General features: G+C 35.8%; 1 protein-coding gene across 5 annotated transcripts; it reads right to left on the bottom strand.

The window, feature by feature from the left end:
• Positions 1 to 642: 642 nt before the first annotated feature.
• Positions 643 to 23,002, bottom strand: FGL1 (fibrinogen like 1). 5 transcript variants are annotated; one of them, XM_042053635.1, is made up of 8 exons: positions 22,821 to 23,002; positions 17,848 to 17,921; positions 12,493 to 12,673; positions 9,903 to 10,062; positions 9,083 to 9,180; positions 8,057 to 8,145; positions 7,266 to 7,453; positions 643 to 3,412 (listed from the first exon to the last, which is right to left on the bottom strand). In XM_042053635.1, the coding sequence occupies exons 2-8, from the start codon at positions 17,911 to 17,913 to the stop codon at positions 3,253 to 3,255; spliced, it is 942 nt and encodes a 313-aa protein (XP_041909569.1). In that variant the 5' UTR covers positions 17,914 to 17,921; positions 22,821 to 23,002; the 3' UTR covers positions 643 to 3,252. The 5 variants fall into 5 exon arrangements, with proteins under 5 accessions (XP_041909569.1, XP_041909568.1, XP_041909571.1 ...); XM_042053634.1 differs by having other exon boundaries at positions 22,834 to 22,996; XM_042053637.1 differs by lacking the exon at positions 22,821 to 23,002 and adding an exon at positions 22,044 to 22,066.
• Between the last annotated feature and the right edge of the window lie 358 nt (positions 23,003 to 23,360).

Raw genomic sequence — 23,360 nt, 5'->3', positions numbered from 1 at the left:
GAATCTCCAATGGAAAGCAGTAGGCCAGACTGCAGTACCTCAGCTCTATCAATGCATTCTAGATCTTCTAGGGAAAACAAATGCTGTAACATAAAAGGCTCTGTTACTGCTCATTTAATTCACCTGGGATTGTGGTTTCCATCTTTTAATCTCCAATATGTTGAGTAAATGCAAGAGCACAGACATAGAAATAAAATAGAAGAGTGTTTCCCTTGAACAGATATACAAAAATATATATTTTTGATTCCACATTGGTGGTAGAGATCATTATGTTCTTTATTAACATGACTGACAAAACATTTTCTCTGTTATTTCCTCAATTCTTATTCTTCTTCTGTTGGGTTATATGCTTTGTATGATATAGTATGTATTCATTTTCAGCTATTTGGGAATTATGTTCTGTCTAACACCAGAACAAATAAACTGGCCCGTGTTCTGCTATCTTGTAAGAACTATTTAGGACATGTTTGTACCTGCTGAGGAAATAAATTAATGTGAACAGGCAAGCCTGGCAGAGAAAAGAATTCTCTTCCATCATTGTGTCTTGTCTGGTAGCTATTAAAACTTCCCTTTTGAAAATAAATGGTTTGTTTATTTAAGAACAATTATATGACCATTTTGAATTACAACACTTTCACATGCTTTTCATGCGGCCAGACAGATTTATTGCACAAAGAAAGGCCATGGAAAAGTGGTGGAAATTAAATACAATATTTGCACATTGCTGACAGTATGCTAGATGCTTCCTTGTTCTGAACAGAATTCAGTCCAAATAAACATATAAATGCATTATAAGATGTACAAAGATATATTTGATTCTTCTTCATTTTATGATTTCCAGTATAGAAAAGGAGTCAAATTTTACATCAGAATATCTCAAAAGCACCCTAACTCGGCCAAAAGATTTCATTAGTGTTCTTATAAATAAAGAGGATGGATTTATGCTGCAGTACATAGAAAAATTTATCGTAGATTTTATGAGCACAATCTGTACATTTTGAAAGGGGTTTTTTTGTGTGCTAAAGATCCAACTTTCCTGTTGATAAATCCTCCTTTTTATTTTGGTGGAATATGATCTGCCTTGACACTCTCCAAATTCATGAGTTAATCTTTCCATTTTCCTGTGAAAAACTAAAGATGTTTTTTCAATTTCTACATAGTGGCATTCTGGTTTTTTTCCAAATAATTAAAGCTTTCTCCTTTTAGGGTAGCAAAATAATTTTAAAATTATTATGGGAAATACTGTACTTATAACAGTTTTTTAAACTACTCCAAAACTTCCATCACATTATTAATAACCCATACCTACAGACATATGCATAGTTACATAGGAACCCATTTTAAGTTCTGTAATGAAATTGAATAAAAATACTTCATCAGATTTTCTGTTTTAATGTTGAATTTCTCTCTCTCTCTCTCTCTCTCCCTCCCTGCCCTGCCCCTCACCCCCCTTACACACACACACATAGGGCGATAGGCCTTCCTCTCAGATACTGAATGTGATTTGGTGTAACTAATGAGAAAAGTTCAAAATAAGCAATTGTAGAGCTGTTCATTGGTTCTCTCATGCATGGGTACAGGGATGTGCTAAAGGCTAGAAATCTCTAGGACGGTATCAATTGATACATCAAGAAAAAGACTGGATTATCTAGAATACCTGCTATTATCACAAAAACAAGAGACCTTGAAACTTCTATACTGCAGATTTTCATCAGCAACATCCTCCCTCCCTTTTCTATGCAATTCTCTCAAGGATTGCTTACAAACTTTTGTTTCAGGAGGATGAAAATGGAAGGAAAAATTGCCATGCAGAGAGTTACCATTCAGCTGACCTGTGTTCACAGCAATGTAGTTATAAACTGACCTTTACCAAAACTTAGTTTCAATTATGTTGTGTGACTGAAAGTGGCTGCCTTGTTCAAAACTGTATTTGGATGGGGGAGAGAGAGTGGCAGTTCAACCACAAAAGCAAAATTATTTTAGGAAAGCAAGCTTAGGTCCATATTTTTTTTGAGGCCTTCATTTGCATCTGCCCAGCAGAACTGGACTACATTTCATTGGATAGCTTTCTCTAGAGAGTGTTCCTATCTTCTCCATGGCAGCAAGCACTAATCAGCAACTCTTGTTATTACTGGCTATTAGAGTCTATTGGAGTGCCAGGCACAAAAGCCAGGGGTAGGCAAAATCTCTCTTACCATCATTCTTGTACAAGAAAAATACGGATATGCAGCTTGAGATGGATAAAAGCCCACACAAGTACATAGAGCCTACACAAGTACATAGGAAAAGGAGAGGAAGTGACTGAACAGGACATTCAAATTCAGAGAGTTGTAAAGTCTAACAGACATAAAAACAAAGTAGAGATTTATAGTGTCAAGCACTAAGAACCTCTAAAATGACAGATTTTTGCTGCACATGAAATATACTTCCCTCTACACATGCCTTCTGTTCAAACGTTAACTCACACTAAAATTAGTTGCAGCTTTTGTTAAACTCCAAATGTCAGTATATTGAAGTCCTTTAAAAAATAATAAAAATAAAAGAAAGAAAGGCGTTATGGTTACCAAGAAGGAAAAATGCGTAATTACTGACCATCTAAAAATGTTAGACTGAAATGTTGTGACCAGCCCTAGATGCTTCAGCAAACAAGAGACAATCCACTTCTCTATGCTGGATTCAATTGATTGTACCCTGGTAGCACCCCTTCTCTTTCTTCTATTCCCTGCCTCATTCTTTAAACCTTTTATGTATGCTATGTACACAACACATGCAACCATTACATCAGAGGAATTTACAGGAAACTAATTTCTGAAGTCTTGAACCTTTCCAAAGCAGGTATATCCCATCCACTGAATAAACCTTATGCTTCTATTTGAGTAAGTTTTTTTATTGTAGTAAGTACAATTAATTTTCATTTTTGAGACTGCACAGTAACAATACTGTTGTTTTTAAGGGTGAAAGGATTTCTAGTTACTGTAAAGCCAAAAATTCTCCATCTTGATGAAGATGTCCTTATTCCTAGTTGAACACTTGCCTTTTTAAAAAAACACCTGGACCCATATTAGCATTAATATTCGTATTTAAAGGTTCATCAGCTATCTTGTCTTTTCACTTACATCTCATAAAACTACTTGTTGCAGAGGAATTTTTCAAAATGTATACATTAATAGATTGAGAAGTAAAAATCTGCCCATTTTAATTTGGAATGAATTTCCTAAAAGATTCATCAGGTGACTCATGTTAATAGAATATTTAAACAATATTACGTTCAAAGTCTGCAGGTCTGACCTTCATGACAACGGATTTTAGGGAATACCACCACCCATGCCAGGTGTACCAAACAATTCCGTTGTCTGTCTTGGCAGTGTAGGGACCTCCGTAGTACAAGCCATTAAGGTTGGCAGAGTGACACCTGGTGGGAAAATAAAGGCAAACAGCAATAAGGCCTCCTGCCGAAGAGTTTCAAGCATTTGTTATTTCTATGCGAGTCAAACATTTTGCCATGTTGATGCCAGCCTAGTTTGACAGATGCCTAAATTTGCATTTGTGGATTCTGTGTGCATCAACAACAGTGGTTTACTTAGGGCAGAACTGCAAATGTTTTTTGCTTCTTTTAAACAAAAGTGCTGCTTGTTCTTTCCATGTTTTCTGACATCATTAGTTCTTGGAGTTTTTCCTGCTAATCTGTTTCAGTGGAAAATTCTTCCAGAGTTGTTCAGCATGAATGACAGCAGGGCATACACCATACTCTGGGAAAGAAATACTGTTGCAGTTTTTTGTTATTCCAGAGTAGCCCCCCTTAAGTTTTCCAGTTACATCACATGGTATTTTGTATGACACAACCTGAATACCACCATCAGTTTGCCTATTCACCTATGGACTTCTATTTACAAATAGATGAATTCCGACAGCTAATTACACACATGTACCAATTCACTGGATCATCAGAGCTGGCATTTTATTTGACTTTACAAAGTTGAGGGGTTTTTGTTGTTTTTTAACAGACTGAGGCAGAAATGATGTTATAGTTTATTAAATACAGTAGTTGAAAGAAACAAAAAACCCTAGCAAAACCCAAAAGGCTTGAATAGGAACGAGCACAACCTGGATACTTCCTTGGTTTCTACGAGAAAGACGTTTAGATCTTTATGTGACCATATGGAGAGCAAACTGGCTGTTCCTTTTGCTGCACATTGTGATGAATCAGCTTGGTTTATCTGCCAGTTCAGTATTTCATTATAAATGCTGTTAATATCTAGCTGTTGAACACCATGATGATTCCAAAAGCAGACTTCAGAAAATATGCAAAGAGAAAACATTCCAAATGAACCTTATGAATATTGTTACTGGCAAATCTTAGTCTTTTTGGCTTTGCTTGCACTTCATTAACAAAGTTTTTGACAACAGAGATAAAAACTGTGATTAAAACCCCATAGCAAAATTCTCATCTACATTTATGCTTATTTATTGCTTACAATTTTTAAGGTCAGTTTTGATAATGTGTTAATTGAAAGCTTATAAATAGTGGACATCAAAAGTAAGTTTGTTTTTGAGAATGACAAACTTGTATCAGAGCTGGCATAATCTTTCCAATCATACAAATTCTGCAATAAGCAGGCACTCTGCCTACTTTGAATCAAAACACAGATTTCATTAAAAGAATCATAAGGAGGCACACTGTAATTTTGTCAACAGCAATACGAGCCAGTAAAAAGTCTTAATTAGTGCTGGGAAGCACAAATAGCGAAAATTACAGTATTCAGTATCCAAGTAGATGCTGTCTGAAGTAACTGTAAATACTAAATTAAAATATCTTTCTGGCATGTGATTATTGATATGATATTGTGAAAAATCATTCATTATTCACAAGTCAATAAATACCTTAAAGTTAGTCTGTGTTTCTCCTACCTATTCAATAGGCTAATATAAAGTTAAAAATACACTGCAGTAGTTTCAAAAGTACAATCAAGACTCAAATGTCCATGGATATTTTATCTGATTTATGTATTAACTGTGTGACAGATGTGGAGAAATGGGAGCTGGTTCCCTGAAGAGCCCGTTGAATTCTGTCTGGATTTACTGACTCCCCTGACCCCACATGAATATAGTTACGCCGTCTCTGGGATGACTGGTGAGGCAGGAAGCTTGAGTTAGTGATAGCTGTCCTAACAGATCCCTGCTACCATCCATACATGGTATAACTGAAAATGGGAATGCTGGGGGAGAATAAGCTCATGTCCAACTAGAATTGTTCACTCTCACTACTTATGAACCTACTGAGCTTTGCAATGCCATGGGTGCTGGAAAGCTTATGACCTGCAGGTATTACCAGAGTGAACCCAGCTCCGTAGATTTTCATTCAAGATAAAAATCTCTGTTAGAGCTTTGCTTACAAAAGGGGCCATTTTTCTGCAGAAGTCCAGGACAACAAATGCTGAGCTGTAGCAAGACTGGTGGCTTTAAACTAGATCTGAGCTACCTCCATGTGGCCTCACTTGTGTCACATCCCTTGGTTTTCATATTATCTGGGCTTTTCTGTATTTCATTAGTCCTGATAGCATAGAGCTGGCTATAAACAATTCCTTCATAGCTGGGAGCTCTTATACAAGCCAGCCAAGAGCATTAATTCCTTCTATATTTGCTAATCTGTGCATGACAAATACGTGTTTCTGAGTATTTCTCCTTTCTCTGCCAGTACTGTTCTTTTGAGTAGGACTTAGTGATACTGACATTTTCTGGTATTTCGCAGTTTTCAGTTTTGTGGTAGGCTTAACATTAAAAAGTCAATAACAAAGCAGTGAAATAACACTGTTCATAACTAATTTTCATTATCCAGCTAGACTGTCACTTTAAGAGCATGAGCTACACAACCATAATAAGAGCTAGCCTAGTAGGAGTCAGCTATCTTTAGAAGTTATGTAACACCAACTACAAGGTATAAATAACTGTCAAGTTCTGCTGTACAGCTGCTTTTGCAAAGCGGTCATTCTTTTGTCCAGATCAATCTAATGTTAAAAAAAATTTTTAAAAGGCAAAAAATGTAGGCAGTGGTCTAAAAGTGAATAGTGATTCAGTCTTAATGAACTCCATGGTATGATATCAGCTTTATACGATTTGAGGTCCAGATACTTCTTTAAATCTACGAAAGTTCTGATACCATGGGAAAAGAATCTCCAACATAGTTGCCTTTCCCTTTTATATCTTAGCTTGCCCAAGAAATGCAAAAAAACCTTGTCTACATGTGACTTTTTCCATGTCTCAAACATTCTGCTGACTGGCTATCTACGCAAATACATTAAAATATATTAAAATAAGTAGTTAATTGTGAAACATTGAATTAATAGCTACATCATATCAGCTAAGGTGGTCACAGACTACTTACGAAAACAGAATTTGGCAAATGAGGAGTTAAAAAGAGAAACAAAGGATGACACAACAGAAACAATGGAGTTGATCCAGCCTGGCACCTCTTGCCAAGTGAACTGAGATCACAGTGAGAGAGTAGTATGCCTCCCTGAGCTGTATTTTAAATCTCCCTATTACATAGCTAGATTGCAGAGTTTCTTTTCATGGCTATATTTATCTAATTAATTACAGGAAAGAATATAGCTGATCTGTACAGGCTGTGCTAAGGCTACCAGTTTTATCCTTTCTTTTTGATTTGGTATATTGCATGTAAGTAGAATTTTAAAATTCTTTTATTGAACCCTATTTAAAAAAATCTTTCACTCAGTCCAGACATGCACACTGACAGAAACTGAGTGGACACATTACCATCTCCATTTAGAAAGGATAACAAGAGTGATATGCTGTGAAGTGAGGTGAAAAAAATGAGCCTTGATAACCTGGCACCAGTTTTGCTTGTCAGATATTTGCAGTGCTGCCACATCTGGTCTAGTGCAACACAGGAGAAATGCAAAAGCAAAGTACATCAGGGATATATCTGCAAACTCCACATGACCTACTTGTGTAAAAACTAGTCACCTCAGAGGGGCAGAATTATCTCCTCCTCACTGCCTGATATATGGCAAATACCATTATCACAGACCAGCTTGAGCTGCACAGTAGGTGCTGTCCCTTCTAAGGTGAGCCTCTGTCTAACCAGCACTGAGATCTCTGCTAGGGGACAAGGGCACATTGCAAATAAATAAACAATCCCATTGCAAATAAATAAACAATCCCAATCTATCTTCTACCATATGTTATTATTTTATGAATACACATGGAGCAGAATGGTTGACAGTACCCATATAAAATAAAAATACCTGTTAAACCACCAGCCAGCCTTTTCCTCTTCAGCACAGTTCCCTTCATAGTTGTCATTATCCCTGTCTCTAGTACTGAATTTCATTCCTCGATGATCAGCCCACCATTTTATTTCAGGATGAAATCCACCAGTAAGGGAATCACCAGCTGTACCAGAGTATTCACCACAACTCATCTCATAAGAATGCTAATAAAAAATGTGAAGAAAGGAGAAAAAAAAGAAATTCCAATATGTCTTTAGCCTTTAGCATGTCCGAGAGTGAAACCACAAAGAGGAACCTAATCAGTTCCATTTGCTGCTATTTTTATGCTAAGAAATGACATGCCACTTAAACATTGTGTACTGAATAATGAAAGGCTGTAAAGATGCTTAACGGGGATAAAATTTATCATTAACCTTATGTACAAATGACCTAATAAAAACAGTGTTAGGGCTAGTTCGCAGTATACATTAACAAATCAGAACATCTTGTACCATTATTGTTGGTAGTATCAATAAAAATAGAAAAACTGCTTTTATCCATGTCTGCTAAACCAATTGATTCATATATCTTACAGAAAGTGTGAAATTAATGTACCAAAGGAAACCACTTTTATTAGTGGTTATATTATTAGGTATTTGAAATTTATAAGCATGTGTAAGAAAGAAAATATAAGGTTCTACACAAACTTCTACACAAACTTTTCTGACATAAAGTTTCTTTATGGAACTTAGAAAACCTTTATGTCTATTGTTTGTCTAGAGAATCCACATTTTCATTAAAACTCTAGTCATTTAATATTTTATTACCTCTTCTCCTGCAACTCTGAATCTTGCATACTGTGCAAAACGCCGTTCTCCTTCAAAATCAGTTAGATCAATTCTTAAAGTATAATTCCCTTAAAACAAAAATACAAATTATTTTAGTTAAACTAGCCTATCTCACTACTTTTCAGACTGGGACATTATAGCAGAAGATTAAAAGAAAATGTTTTTATCATGAATCTCTATCACCTCAGCATATTTTATGGGTTTTGTCTTCTTTCTTTACGCATATTAAAGCATATATTGCTATTCTTTGCCTTTATTCACCTGAGTCAGCTTAGAAAATGTTAGAATTATTCCAATACAGATTTTCAAACATAGGGAAAAAAATGTGAAAAAAGATGGCCTTACAAGTTTTACATTTTAGTAAGATATTTGAGGTGGTAATGAAAGCATACTGAAAATTGATCAATAAATGGTCACCTATGAAAATTAGATTTTTATACTCTGAAAATAAATTAGTTATACTAGGATCACATCCTGGTGGTACTGATTTCCATGTGATTTAGCTGGCTAAGCCAGTGGATAAGTTTTGTATCTGCAGCATTCTACAACAAAGCAGAAGTTAGCTTACATTGAGTGACTATTAGAAAGATGGAAATAACTTTCTACTACGGGCCTAATCAACAGGACTGGCCTAGAATTACTTTCATGTAACAGCCCACACAGCTAAAAAGCCCTGACTAAATGTCTTGGTACAGCATATACACCACACTGGACTGTTAGTGATGCTGATGGAAAACAGATAGAGACAATTATTTTAAGGTAGACTCCTGTCTCCTGTTCCCCGTTTCACAGGGGCTCTCGGTGTGCTGGTGGCCTAAGGACAGTTTTGAACCTTTTGTTAGAAAACATACATTCAAATGTGTTTTTTCCTGAAACTGAGAGAAGCCCATGCAGACTAACAACAGAACTCAGGATTTATGGTAACAAAAAGGGAAAACAAAAAAATGGCCTGGAAAGAGGGAAGAAACAGAAACAATAAGACTATTGTTGCAATACAAATCTTACCTTGATTAGTCAAATAATGAAGATTTTTGTTTCCAAGCCAAAATTCACCATTCTTCAAAACAAAATTTCCAAAGCCATTTTCATAGTCAGCCCAGACTCTGAAAAGGGTATAAATTACTAATTTATCAAAAAAGCAAGTTTGTTTGGATGTTTTATTATACCATTTTAGATCACAGAATATCTCAAACTGGAAGGAACCTCAGGAGGCAAGCTAGTCCAGCGTCATCTCAAACCAGAGTCAGCCTTGAGATCAGACCAGGTTGTTCAGGGCTTGTCCGTTCAGATCTTGAAACTTCCAAGGATGGAGACTGCACATTCTCTTTGGGCAACCTGCTGAGTCTTTCAAGAATTAAAAATGTTTCTCCTTATATCCAGTACAGACCTCTCTTGTTTCAACTTACGTACTTTGTTTATCATCCTCCCACTAGACACATCTGTGAAGAACATTTTTACTCAAAGAACTCTCATATTGCTTGCTTTTTTTACTTTTTAGATTTTTACTAATTGCAAAAGACAAGCTAGTCCTTTACTGTCATTAAGACTCCTTGCTCCAACAGTTGTTAATGCATTTGACATTGAAGTGTCCTCATGTCAAATGCACAAGTTGTCAGAAAAAGATTTGAAAGGATTCTCACAGAAGGCACCCAGAACCAGAAGTATATCTCATGGGGAAGCTGTCCCACAGAATAACAATTCCTCCCTTTTATCTGGGGTAACAACTTACTCATATACTTCTAAAGTTCAGATTTAACTTAGCTCCATCCGGTTTAATGTTTCTTCACTTTGTTTCCAGTTTTAATTACCAAGTCAAATTACCTACCTATCAAAATTCTGGCTGCCATCAGAACGTCTCTGAAACACAGTCCAACCACCTCCTTCAGACATGTCACAGAACGCAAGGAATTCTGTCGGACTCTGGATTGGTTTTATTTTATAAAATCCATTTTGCTTATGGCCTTCATTGTAGATTTCTGCACAGTCTGTTCACAAAACATTAATTGGACACAACATTTTTAGTCCTGTACTTACTGGCAAAATCAGAAATCAAGTCAATAACAGTAATCAAGTTATGATATGTAAAAGTCATATATGAACCACACTAATAAAATGAAATGTCTCTGCAAACACATTTCTTTGACTTTTGGGCATGTTTTTGGTACTTGTGTTGCTTTAAAACTTTGCTGGGCTGTAATTATTCTGATATATCTTTGAAATAATATCTTCCCACCATGAAATATTATAATTTTTGTTTCTACTTGACTAGCAAAATAATTCCTCTGTTTTAAGTGGCGTCACTTTTAATTTACAGTGGTATCATCCACATTAGAATCCCATTAAAACCATAAAATTATATGTAAAACACACAGTAACCTTTAAAAACAAACATGTACTTCTACATCCAGAAAGTTCACAGAAGTGCCAGAAACAAAAGTATGGAATCTCCAGTGTTATAAACAGAAACAATTGCGAGGCCTGATTCTCCCGTTCCTTCTACCAAATAGGTGCAAAAATATATAGAAGACTACACCCAAAAAGTGCAGTATATGTGTAAAATGATACCACTTTGACTTGGTACCATTCACAGTCTGGTCTCCATTGCTGTTGATGAATGTAATTTACAACAATAACAAAGTTCAGAGCTCATGGAAATATTACAGCAATGTAATTGTATAGTCTTATATTTCTTCCTCTAGGAATTAAGAAACGAAAGGAGTTTTTTGTTTATATATAATCTACCATCAAGCAGTCATACAGAAAAGATGTATAATTTTCAGCATTTCTGTTTTTCCTGGCTGAGGTAGAGCTGATTAACTTAAAGGAATTCTCTGAGTTGGCTGAACTTCCAGGCCTGGTTGGAACTTTATGGACTATTATATTTCTTTTCAGTGAAAGTGTCAGTGAAGATTAGACATAGAAAATAAACACTTTATACTGAAAAAAAATAGCTATGCCAGAATTTGAATAAACTCTAATAGAAAACATCATTTAAATAACAGCTAAGTTGTCTTTCTACAGAATGTGTGACTGGCTTAGACAAAATAGCTTTTCTTGTCCATTAATTTCTTAGTAAGTTAGCAAAACACAAGCATATCTTAATTTTTAGCAGGTGTATATAGTGTGGAATTTCCTTCTCACTATCTAACTCAAATTATCCAGCTCTGTTGATATTAAAATGCTACAGCAGTTTGGGAAAATAATGCAGTGTGAATACGGAAAGGCATTTTCCAAGCTGTCAAGAAAGTGGAAAAGTAATGGGGGAAAGAATCATCAGAAATGGGAACAAGTTGGATCTGTTTTTTAGAATAACATTGTAAAATAATAAATTGAGGCATGTGCTAAGAAAGGACAAATACCTTTCAGAGAAATGTGGGTTTAATAATCTTTTCCAGTAACAAATGAGTCAGACCTAATAATAAAAATAAAATGTTCCAGGATGCTGATTACATAAGTACACCACTAAAATGGAAAGTCAGATTTACAACTGCTTTTAATATCATTTTAATGGTGTTTTATTATATTTGATACCTTGGGATCAAATGTTATATATATTAGTACTTCTTCCAGCAGCATAAGCACTACGAGTATATTCAAACAAGGCTATTAAAAATAATAGTAAGACTTTCTAGCAGTGGACAGCTCGAAACAAACACCGTCTAGAAGTCAGACTCCTAAATTGTATTTTCAATCCAACTATTGTTTTGGATGGTGTTTTATTATATTAAGAGTATGGGCCTCCCTGCAGCTTCTACAAGCCTTCCACGGTAGAGGGAGTGGATCACCACCAGAATGCTGGTGAAATTACAAAAACAACTTTAAACCAGTATTTTAAAAACTGTGATGTCATAAGCTGAATCCAGCTCAGTCAAAATGGTGCAATATAGGAGTATTATTAATGTTAGATGCAGATGGCATTATGCCAGGCTTATGTGTGTAAATATGGATGTCTCAGGGACTTTACAAATTGGAACAAAGTCAGTGTGTGCTTGTAACCCAGGCAACCATTTGAACGTATGAATGTGAACTAACCCTGTTAGTTCTTTTTGAGATTGTTAGAACTTCTGACATTAGTCAAAGAACGGTGTTTAGAAATCTGTAACTCCTGATTAACATTTTGTAAATGTCTATTATTGGCTTTTATCTGTTGTATTGTATTTATGCTTAATTTATTGTCCACTGACTGTTTTTGAATTATGTACTATTAATAAATCAGTAAACTTCTTAAATCCATATTTGATTTCTACCATCTGACATTAACAATTTTTCCCTGCACAGCAGGTCCAGGTAAAAGCACTGTGTTTTAAACAAACATTCTACGATGAGGTTGTAAAACAGTAACTCAATAGGCCCAATTGTGCTAAAGCTTCTGGGTATCATTACAATGAATGGAAATGAATAGCTTCATTTCTAACCTGAATACTGTCTTTTTCCTCCCAAGTCAATGACACTGTTTTCATCTTCTCTGTCACTGTACTGAACCTCTTTCTTCTCTAAGAGCTGTATAATTTTTAACTGCTGCTGTTTCACATGGTGTTCCAGAAGCCTCACTTGGCCCTGAAGTTGTATCTGCTCTTGAAAACATTTCTGTAAATTCTAGAGAGGAAAACATATCTTACTGTAAAATCAACAAATTTTTTGTGATACTTAACATGTGACACAAAAGAGCCAACTAACCAAGCCATAAATAAAATTTAATTTGAATAAAACATTTTGGTCACAATTTCCTACAGACATGTTGACTTCCATCTCTGTTGCTACCTTGTTTAAAATTATTTCCTATATTACTGCATATAATATACAAAACATACATATTATGCACACTTTGCAAAAAGACCTTTGCTTTAGTGCTACCAGTTCTAAATGAAAACACGCATCTGGGACTTTGAGGAAAAACACTGTAGTACAGGCCCCATCAGAAGGATGGCTTATCCTCTATCATCTTCCATGCACAGAGATTTTCTATCCAGTGAAGCCTGCTACTAACATTGTGAAGGTTCTAAAGAGTTTTAAAGAAATGCAATCCACATGGATATGTTTTCAACTTCATTGCGCATTTTTCAAATGCTTTTAAATGACACACTTCTTATGATAAGAATCCTAACATTGCCAACATAAATATTGTTAAGTTTTAAGCTCATTTTTGGCATGCTGAAATAGTCCCTAAGAAGTTATGAATATGCATGAAAAATAAAAGTCAAAACAAAAGTTAAAGTCAATGTTGTGCTGTGACTTGTGTACTTAATTTTGCCATGCAGAGTGGGCGAGAAATGTGGCAATTCTGATACAGTGATACCTAGCACTCACTTGAGCCTCAAGAGCTGGAATAGCTGATCCAAATTCCGACATGCTGAATGCATGCTGAGCAATAAATAATTGGTTTTAAATTAAAGACTATGGTAAAACAGCCAAAGTGAACAGAACCTGATCTAGAGAGCTTAAATTAAAATAGTCTGTATGGTTTAAAATAGATATTGAATAAATTTGATTTCAGTGTGAGGGAGAAAAGCCTTTGGAAACATGACACAGGTTTTGCATCAGTAACACTGCAATTTTACATGAGCAGAGTTTAGTTGCTGTGGTGCTTGTAAAAGAGCACAACTAACACTGTAAAGGCAAAATCAAAGGGTGACCTTCTGGAAATCTGACATGTAAGATCAAATTTGCAGTAGTTCTAAATTGGTGCTACCTTATTCATAGGGAACATTATTTACAGGTAGACCTGCGATATTTGCCATCCATATGGAAGAATTGATATCTCAGAACATTGCCTTATCACACCAAGCTATAGAAATGTCTTCAATAGCATACTGCTGTGCACAGTGAGGCACACCTTAGTGGTGTCTGCACACTTTCATTTGCACCAAGCTCAGGCTTCACCCCCTGTCCATTAACACTCCCAGCAAAATATTCCACTTGTCTGCAATATTTAGTTACACTCAAAAATTTGATCATAAGACTGTGCAGAACAATCCTGAACACAGACTCTGCCTTAAGTATTACTGAAGTGTATCAGAGACTTGCTTTAATCCATACTTAGCTGCAATCTAATATACATGGTGAAATAAAAGCATGGGGAAAAAAATATACACATATGTGGCATAACTAGTCAGTTTGTCAGCGACCTATTGGAGAGGGAAAGGTTCAGCGGGCTGCTTTTGGGCCGCCCAGTGGGGCTGCTCGGCCCGCTGTGCGTGTGCAGTGCTGAGCCTCGTGCTGGCCGAGGAGCTGCTGGGGAACCATGGTGACTCTTGGTCACAAGGGGATGCTGGAAGGCCAGAGGCACATTTCCCAAACACCTTTTTTAGAGGGACACAGCAGCCCACGACCCAGTAGTATCCCGGAAGTCCTATCTTATTTAAGAACCTTCCCTTGAAAATCTTTTCCGGTTGCTGACAGCTGTATTGATGCTATATGAGATGCCCAGCATATCATCCTTTTCTTCTAGCAGGAAACAAGAGAAGAAAATAGCTAAAATATATGGAGATACAAAGTTGCTACAGTGGCTAAGAGGGATGTTATTTGACTATACGAACTGGTTAACGTGGGACATGTTGCCTATTACAAAGAAAAGATGCACTATTTATTGTACAGCCTTTCCAGGGTGGTTGTCTCAATTGTATCTGCAGCTTCATACAAATCCTTCACAAAAGTTGAATTTTCTATTCAGTGGGAATGAATTCAATGGGAGATTCAGAAGAGGCTTCCTTGACAGGTGTCTGCAAATTGTCATTCTAGTCCTGTATGAATACAGAAAATTAGAGGACTGCAGAGCTTTAGAGAGAGAGAAAGAGATGCACAGGTGGATTGAGAAAGAGTGAATAAATTTTAGAAGTATTGAAAAAGTATTTCCAGGCTTGCCCTGATCAGCTAATGCTAACTATAAAAGAAAAGCTGTCCAAAAAATCCCATGTTCCCAGTCAGATCAAATATTTATTCTAATCATACTAAGTTCAGAGTGATAAAGAAGCCACCATGCCACAGTTACCGGTTTTACTGAGAAAGTTAGCCTGTATCAGTCTTAACTCAGTACTCACAACCTTGAAGAACATGGTAAAATGCAACAGGAGAGACCTGGAAATGGTGGCTCCCGTTGCCAGGCCCTTGTAATTGCATAGACAAGACATCAGGTGGGGAACCTCTCTGACACATGGCCAGATCTGAGCCACAAAGTGCTTCCATTCTGGAAAGAGCAAGAGACGGTGCATTTGAGGAGAGGCAGCTACAGGCAGCTATGTGTGTTGCTTTCAGGTGCAGCAGAAATGCATCTATCAGTTCCCCTTTTCATACTGCTAAAAACAATTCTCCTACTGTGATTAAATTATATACTACAAGTATAGAACTTCTGAAAAAATATTACCTTACCTTAGAAAAACTTGGTATTTAAATTCAGTATGATACCACTTCATATATCACAATAAAAGATCCTTTCCTTTGAACCAAATTAAACACATGCCTGTAACAGGCTGTGTCTCTATTATTCTTAAACTTGCATTTTAAATCCATCTTTTGTTATTGCTTACTTAAAAATTATGAATCAATTCATAAAAGTGAAAAACTAACTATGAGCTGATTCTCATCTACTTTACAGACAATACACTCATGATAGGGTGAACAGCAATATATCTACATTACACATAGCAATTTCTGATTTAAAAGGTTTTAAGCTCTCAGTGACAGTAAATTAGAAGTGACAATCAAGACATCGCTAGCCATAGTGAAAAACTGCAGCATAAGGAAAAAAAAAAGATTGAGCAGAAATAAAATTTTGAAAGTAACCTACATACGAAAAGTACTGGTATGTGATACTTTCCTTTCTCTCCCTGACTTCAGCTTTCTCAGTGATGTCTCTCTCTGTCAACTCCAGACAAATCCCATTAGACTTTACTGCTGAACAGAAAAACCACTGTTCTCATATTTGGAATTCCATGTCTATTTTTTCCATGGGACAATCACAAGGTAACTGTAACTTCAGTTGGATCAATGGGGCTTTTAGATCTTCAGTTTACAAGATTGAATTGACATTCTTTCAATGTGCTGCTACACTTTTTTTCCACAGGATAACCCTTTTAAAATCATTGGAGTTAAACCAATGCACAGCTGAAGTAATATAGAAGCAAAATGTAAATTAGGGTCATAAGTCAGCAGCTAAAACATATTGCTATTCCATCTGTTAGATATGGACGAAAGTTAAACCATTACAATGTTGAAACACTCAACAAAATGTGAATTTTACTGTGACTCTGTCCAGTGTACTGTGGTGCCCACTGATTGAAACCAGACTGAACACAACCTGTTCTGTCTGTTTCAGTGAAGTAATTGTTTGCACTGCACATTGAGAAGCAATTATCTAACAACTGCTGACAGCTCTGCTCTTGGGCACACAGTCCCACATTTAAGCAGCTGCTGCAATTAATGTGCATTCACTTTCATTATTGTGTGAATTATTTAGCAGCTAGTGACCTTTCACTAAAATTATTGCTATAAATTAGACTCGGAATACTTTATGAAAACTATGAAAAGACAAAGTTTTTACTTGTGGTGCTATTTCCTATACTTTTTAGAACACAAACTACCTCCAAAATATCTCTATATTGAGATTAGTGTTTTAATGAGATTAAAAGGTGAAAACTTTGAGATTAAGTTCAGTATATTCCTAGTTCTTACTCAGAGGGTCAGTTAAAGTCCACAATATTCTAAATGAAAAATAATAATTAAAAAATAAGTAAATGCATTTAACTGTAATGCCTCATTTCTCAGTAGGCCTCTGCAGAAATTAGTAATACTTTTTTCCACTGAGCAGAAGTGATTACAGAGTCAGGTGCTTCCCATTCAGCCTCTATAAAGCTACTTATCTGAACAAAAGTTTTCTATAAGGTAATATAAGCCACAAACAATAGTTCTGAATTCCTCAACCACTTCTACCTAGGCAATTATGAATCAAGAATTAAATCCCTTTAGGCTTCTGCTATTTAGGACCTGAATATCAAACTAATAAGGACAGCCATGGCATGCAGTGCAGTGTTGGTGAGGCTAGAGGTATGTGATTTTGTTAGGGTTTTTGTTGGAGAAACAGAATATATATAGGAGAGGCTTTTGGGAACTTGAATTGAAGGAGCTTTGATCATTGTGTCTGAGGGTGAATTATAATGTAGTTACATGGAAAGAAGTAAGAATATAAAGTTATGGATCTTGTTTGAGAAAAAGTTATATGGCAAGTGGATAAGGTGGAAAAGGACAGAAACATTCTGCATACCAAGTGTCAGTGACCAGAAATACCACTGCTGCAGCCACCACTTCAGGAGTTCCTGGGCTTTGCCTTTCTCTTAGTATGCTGCTCAAAACAACAGGTGTTATTCTGAGTTACCATTACCCCTGAATGGTAGCATAAACATCTTGTGTGCCTTCAGTACAATGTGCCTCCATACACTATATGGTATCTTTTTTAGGAAAGAATTATAGATTATTTCATATCAGATACAGTCACAAACTGACTGGATTTCTTTCTTCAGTGCCATTGCCTAGTGATTTATCTTCCGTTGTAAATTTATGCATTTGTTTCCTCTTTCCTTATTGGAAACTTGTCCCCACTGAACACCATTTGAAGCTATTTCCTCATTCCTTCATTTTTTTATGAATTCTAATCTTTTCCATCAAAGGTTCTGCCATCTCGTGTAGAGATTGTGAGCACTATGGAGGGCACGTGCATTGTGAACACTATGCAGTATTTAGAAGAAACTCTATTAAAAAAATTAATTACTAGAACTTACAGAGCTGCCAATGACATCCATCAAGCTGGCTGCAAGGACAAAATCAATCATTATCAAAATCTTCATTTTGAAAGCTGTGAAGTAGAGGAACAAAGGAAATACTAGTTAACTTCAACATAAAAACTAAAATTTGCACTTGACATCTTAAATCTTATTCAAAAGAGTCTATTTAACCTGTAATTCTTTTCTTAAAATTTGTAAATATAATGTATATGCAGGATTCATTACAAATGTCTAAAATAGTCTGATAAAATACAACTCCAAAAGCCAGTAAAATGAGAATTTATCCTTTTAGGCCACTTTGTATTAGAGGTCTCCATGTATTTTAGGACAGCTATTAAAGATTCAAACTCACATATTTTATTTTCAAGACAAAAGCAAAAACATTTTAAAACAAACTGAAAAACAGGGAAATATTCCTTGTTGGTCCTTTAAATTTGTGAGAAAGCTCTCTGTCATAGACAAGTACTTAAAATCTGAATTGGTCTAGTTGTCTTTGAACTACAGATTTGTGCAACTTTTGTGCACCAGGACAGGATCAAGACAATTTTACTGTTATAGAGTAATTTGGGGGAAAAATCCAAAATAGTTATCAGCTTTTATTCTAATGGTGACAAGGATGACATCTTTAGACTGATAGCTATGGATACTTTGTACTGTATGACCCATAGCATTTTAAATCCCATTGTTTCATATGAAAATTAATTTATAGGCCAAGCCAATCACCACTGTATCTCACTGCCTTGCAAACATTAGCTGATAGAACTTCAAAAATTTTTTGTGAGACAGATGTGTGCTTTTCACAGACAAACCAAGGCCTCCAATCAATAAAATATTTACGTAGATTATACATAAACCTATTCTGAATTAATTAGTTAAACTGCTGCAAGCTATCAACTGAGGAATCTTTCTTTTTCTTTTGTAACTACAAATATTTTCATTTAGCATATGCTAACACCTATTTAAACCAGAATATGCTTCCACTCTGCTTTTCCTACCATAGAGTTATTAAGGAAAAGATCTCCAAGATCATCGAGTTGAACCATTAACTTAACACTGACAGGTCCACCACTAAACCATGTCCCTATGCACCACATCTGCATTTCTTGAATGCTTCCAGGGATGGTGACACATTAAAGCATTTGTGGTTAGACAAAGTGTAATGCCTATAATAGAGATTAATGATTTGATACCAGCATGTGCTTATTGATACACCAACTTTACGAAAATTTCCACTCATGTTTCTACAGAAATTGATATCAAACATTAGTAGGACTTTGGCAGACGGTGCTTTTTACTGTACAAAGATAAGCAAGGTGCTGATGAGAAGTATGTTTTTAAGTTCGTGTAAAACTGGACAAGTCCAACTGTATTTTCACCCATCTCTTAAAACTTCATGCAAGATGAGAAATTACAGCCTAGACAAATCTCAGATTTCAACAGCTACCTATAAGATACTTACGATGCTTTTTAAAATTACAGTTATTTAAGTAACTTAAATTACAAAATTGGTTTGGTGTTTGTTTGGGTTTTTTTACTTCTAAGGTTTGCTGGTTTGAAAGCATCGTATCTGAAAGCATAGTATCTGAAAGCATAGAGTTTTGAGGCCCAAGTATATCTGCATAAAGCTCATTATCTCACTTCTTGCACAGGACTGATGCAGACACAAAATGTTGAGGGTACTCTGTACCTACTGACCCATGTTACAGGAGCTCAGAAGTCTTTTAAAACATTTTGGACACATACAGCATCTATCACTAAGCTGCAAAGCACTGTATAAGCTGATGTCTGTATCTGAGGATTCCAAAGGAATCCATTAAAAATTACCTATAAAATGCTTCTTGAGTAAAAATGTGAACTGAAAATCTTAGGCTAAGTTATTTCTATGCCATAAACTTCCTGAATTTAAAAGTGTAAATTGTCCTTCATGCTAACCAAATAAATGTTACACCATTTGAATTAGAAACTTTACTAGAATTCAGTGCAAGTTCTGATTTTGTTTGAAGTGGTAAATCCTATGAACTACAGGCTTAAAAAATGGGTGGTGGTGTGTGTGTGAGGAATCTGCAAGAATTGCCTGGCAATGAATCTGTTATTTAAATGTCAGAGGTTTCTGCCATGATTAAACATGCACTTTCACCTTACAACACTAGTAATTATAGCTATTGCAGTCCCTTCTGTTTTGAAAGCAGCTGTTGCCATCTGTTGGGATGACACTGTCTGTGACAGGAGTGACCAAAGAGTACATTAGCTGTCTGGACAGCCTGCAAAAGATATGTCTCTGATAACTGCTGTCCTGACTCCTTGCATACTTTAAATATGTTTTCTAGGAGAGAAGGGACTTTATTTTTTTCACTGGAAGATTCATATTTCATACATTCTACTTCACCCCTGTTATTTTAATTATGAAAGCACAGTATCCTCCCTCACATTAGTCTTAGTATTTGAACTGTTCTATTATGATTTCACTGACTGTGAATGCCTGAATACCACAATCATTCTCAAAAAAAATCAATCTTAAATGGATTGCACAGCTTTACAACTCCAGTATTCTTCTTCTTGTTGAAAAGACTATCAAGTAAATCTTGCATACTGTTCAGAGAAATTTTTGCTAGTAAAAAAAAAAAAAAATAGAAGACTATGAGCCACAATCAAGGCAGGTAAGTCCCTTACAGCATGTATGAGCTGCTACGAGCAAGCTGCACAAAAAGAATGAATAGCTGAGAATTGTAGAGTGTGTGCAGTTGGTTTACTTTGTCATCTTTAGATGAAGTCACCTTTCTATTTAAGGATGCCTCTTTCTAAAGAATGTTCCTCTTGTGGGAAACTTCATAAGGGCTGCACTTGGAAGACACCTTAGCATGTCAGCTTTAATGCTGAATTAAAACATGCTCAAAAGACATAACAAAATATAATAATAGTCTCATAAATTTCTAAATTTGATGATTTAAATACATTGGTGAAGATATTTTAATCTTCTAGTTTCATTTTTAAGAAAGCAAGCTGGACAGTAAACTCAAGATGGAGTATTGATCCTGTAGTCACTCAAAATATAAGCTCACTATGAATGTCAGACAAGAGGCTTATAAAGAGGGAGAAACTGAGAGCTCCATTTGGCAGATCTACCGGTCAGAAACAAGAAGACACAAGGTAAAAAAAACCACAGAGGGCCCTCTAGTGGGATAAGGGAAACCAAAATCTTTATGCCACTGTCCTCCAAAAAAAGGGAGAAAGTCAAAAAGAATAGGAAGAGACATGAAAACTCAAGCTCTGAAAGAAAATGGGCAACTTAAAAGCATTTCTCTTCTTCTGCCCAGCAGGTAGACCCAGAGAAGGCAGAGGACAATCAGCAGTGCTGGTCCTGGACCTTGTACCTTTAAGCCAGTTTCTCAGCAGGCATAAACTCCTGTAGTTTGTCTATCTCACAGTTGCAGTGACATGAGATTCACTGAGTGGTCAACCTTCCAGTGACAAGAAAAGTGGTAAATAGGGTCAAGCCCCTTACATGTTCAAAGCACTTTGACACTCTACCCAAATCATCAGGTTCAGACATGCAATTACTGTGGGTAACTTTTTACGTAGTTACCCACGTTTCTAAGAAAAGTTTCAGTAGATGTTGTATTAGTAACAGTTCTCTTAAGGTGCACATCCATGGCCTTCAGTCACATGGAAACCTAAAGTTCTGTTCACGGGAAGCTTAACATCTTGCTCTAGGAAGACTCCTTTGAAAGTCAGTTTCTTAAACTAATTTCTTCAGGCCTTTAAATATTTACCCTTGTTATATAGCTATTTGCTGACAACACACAATTGAATAAAATACTTCGCCCAAAAAACCTGCAAAAAGTTACAAATTTTCGTCCGTCACCAATGAACCCAAAGAGTTAATAAGTATTGAGAGACTTCCAAGACTTTTTTTATAACACCTTTGTTGATTTAACAAAAAGAAAAATCCACACGAATTTGTACAGGGGATATGCCTTTCCAGGAAAATCTTAATCTCAGACAGTAGACATGTGGATTAATTATCACACATCATGCTAGAGTGAGAAAAACTTGGTGTTACATTTTCAAGTTGAAACACAAGCCCTTAATGGTTAGCTGAAAAAACAAATCATTACTTTCTGTTTTAAAGAAATGAAGTTTGAGTGCAACTCTTGTGAAACCTTGAAATTTTATCCCTGGGGTTACTCACTTACTATTCCAAGATTACACCTGGAATATGCATTGTGCAGTCGTGCAGAAATTTTTCTCCAAAGCTTTGGAATCCAAATTCCAGAAAGGCATCTTTTTTCTTCTCTGTGCCTGGGCTTTCTTTAAAGGATACACAGACAATCAATCCTATATTCAAATTTCCCCTGAATTTTATGTTTTTTCCAAGTCTTTAAATAACAAATTACTAAGTAGATTTGATGACATTAAAGAAGTTCTGTGTTATGAAAATTTTGAACCATTAGAATGTTCTTATATTTTTGAATTTAAGAGATAGCAAACTAGATGGAATACAGATGCCTGTTTCTGTTGGCACAATGTCAATATAACTTGAATTGCTAATAAATACAATAATATTAAGAGAGAATCTGCTGAAAGGGTAGAAAATGACTGGAAGGTTTTTTGTTTGCTTTCTTAAAATTCAAATGATTAAACTCATGCACAGATTTTGCTTTGTTTAAATTTGGTGGTGTTACAAAAATTGCCCTGTTTTCCTCATCTGAAAAATAATTCATGATTTTATTTACTTTTAGGTTCTAAAAGCAGCCTTGTTCATACAGCCACATAGTAATACAAATTTAGAAACTGCAGATTTGAATATTGGGTTTATTAACTACCTAGAAATGCAGGAAAATATCTAGATCCTGGTAAAACATTCATACATCATTATCAACACTGCACCAGTTATATGGCCTTCAAAAACAAATTGCTTTTAAGCTATAACTATAGAAATTAGCCAAACTTCTTTCTTCCCTCATAGGTACCTTAAATGTTTACCTTTAACTTCTGGACAGAACTCAAAGTTGTTAAATCTTCTTAAGCTGATGCAAAAATTCCAGAGCCCTTCCCAAGCTGCGATTGTTTTTGCTATTAAATTCTGCAGAGTTGAGGCTTACATCTGCTATGAGTCACTGGGCTGGAATGTTCCTGAGAAGTTGCTGTTATCAAGACTAAATTGCAACATAAGAAGGAGATGACGGTAATTCTGTGCCTAACACAACACTTCTGAAACAAAAATAAACCAAAAATAACAAAGGATCATCCATTCCCTTTCGCTGTTGTGATCCAGGAAATTGCTCTCTGTATCATACTCAGCTTTATACTCCACTCCTTTCCACAGTCACAGCCTAAATCTCTTAGGCTTCAGAGGTACATAGAGAGTGTAACTGACTCAATGGATTTAAGATAAAAACCATAACCACTCAGACTAGAAATTACATGTCAGAGGTGTTCAGGTAAAGCTGAAGGGAAAAAGAAAAAAGTGCCAAAAAAATCTTGTGTGATGTGTTTTTTAGTCAAGGCAC

This window comes from Corvus kubaryi, unplaced genomic scaffold (genome assembly GCF_017639235.1).
Source record: "Corvus kubaryi isolate FWS band 111438036 unplaced genomic scaffold, C.kubaryi_AGA036_p1.0 split1-131, whole genome shotgun sequence".
NCBI classification, from domain to species: domain Eukaryota; kingdom Metazoa; phylum Chordata; class Aves; order Passeriformes; family Corvidae; genus Corvus; species Corvus kubaryi.
Note: the sequence above shows the minus strand (reverse complement) of the source record. Positions and strands in the feature narration are given on the sequence as shown.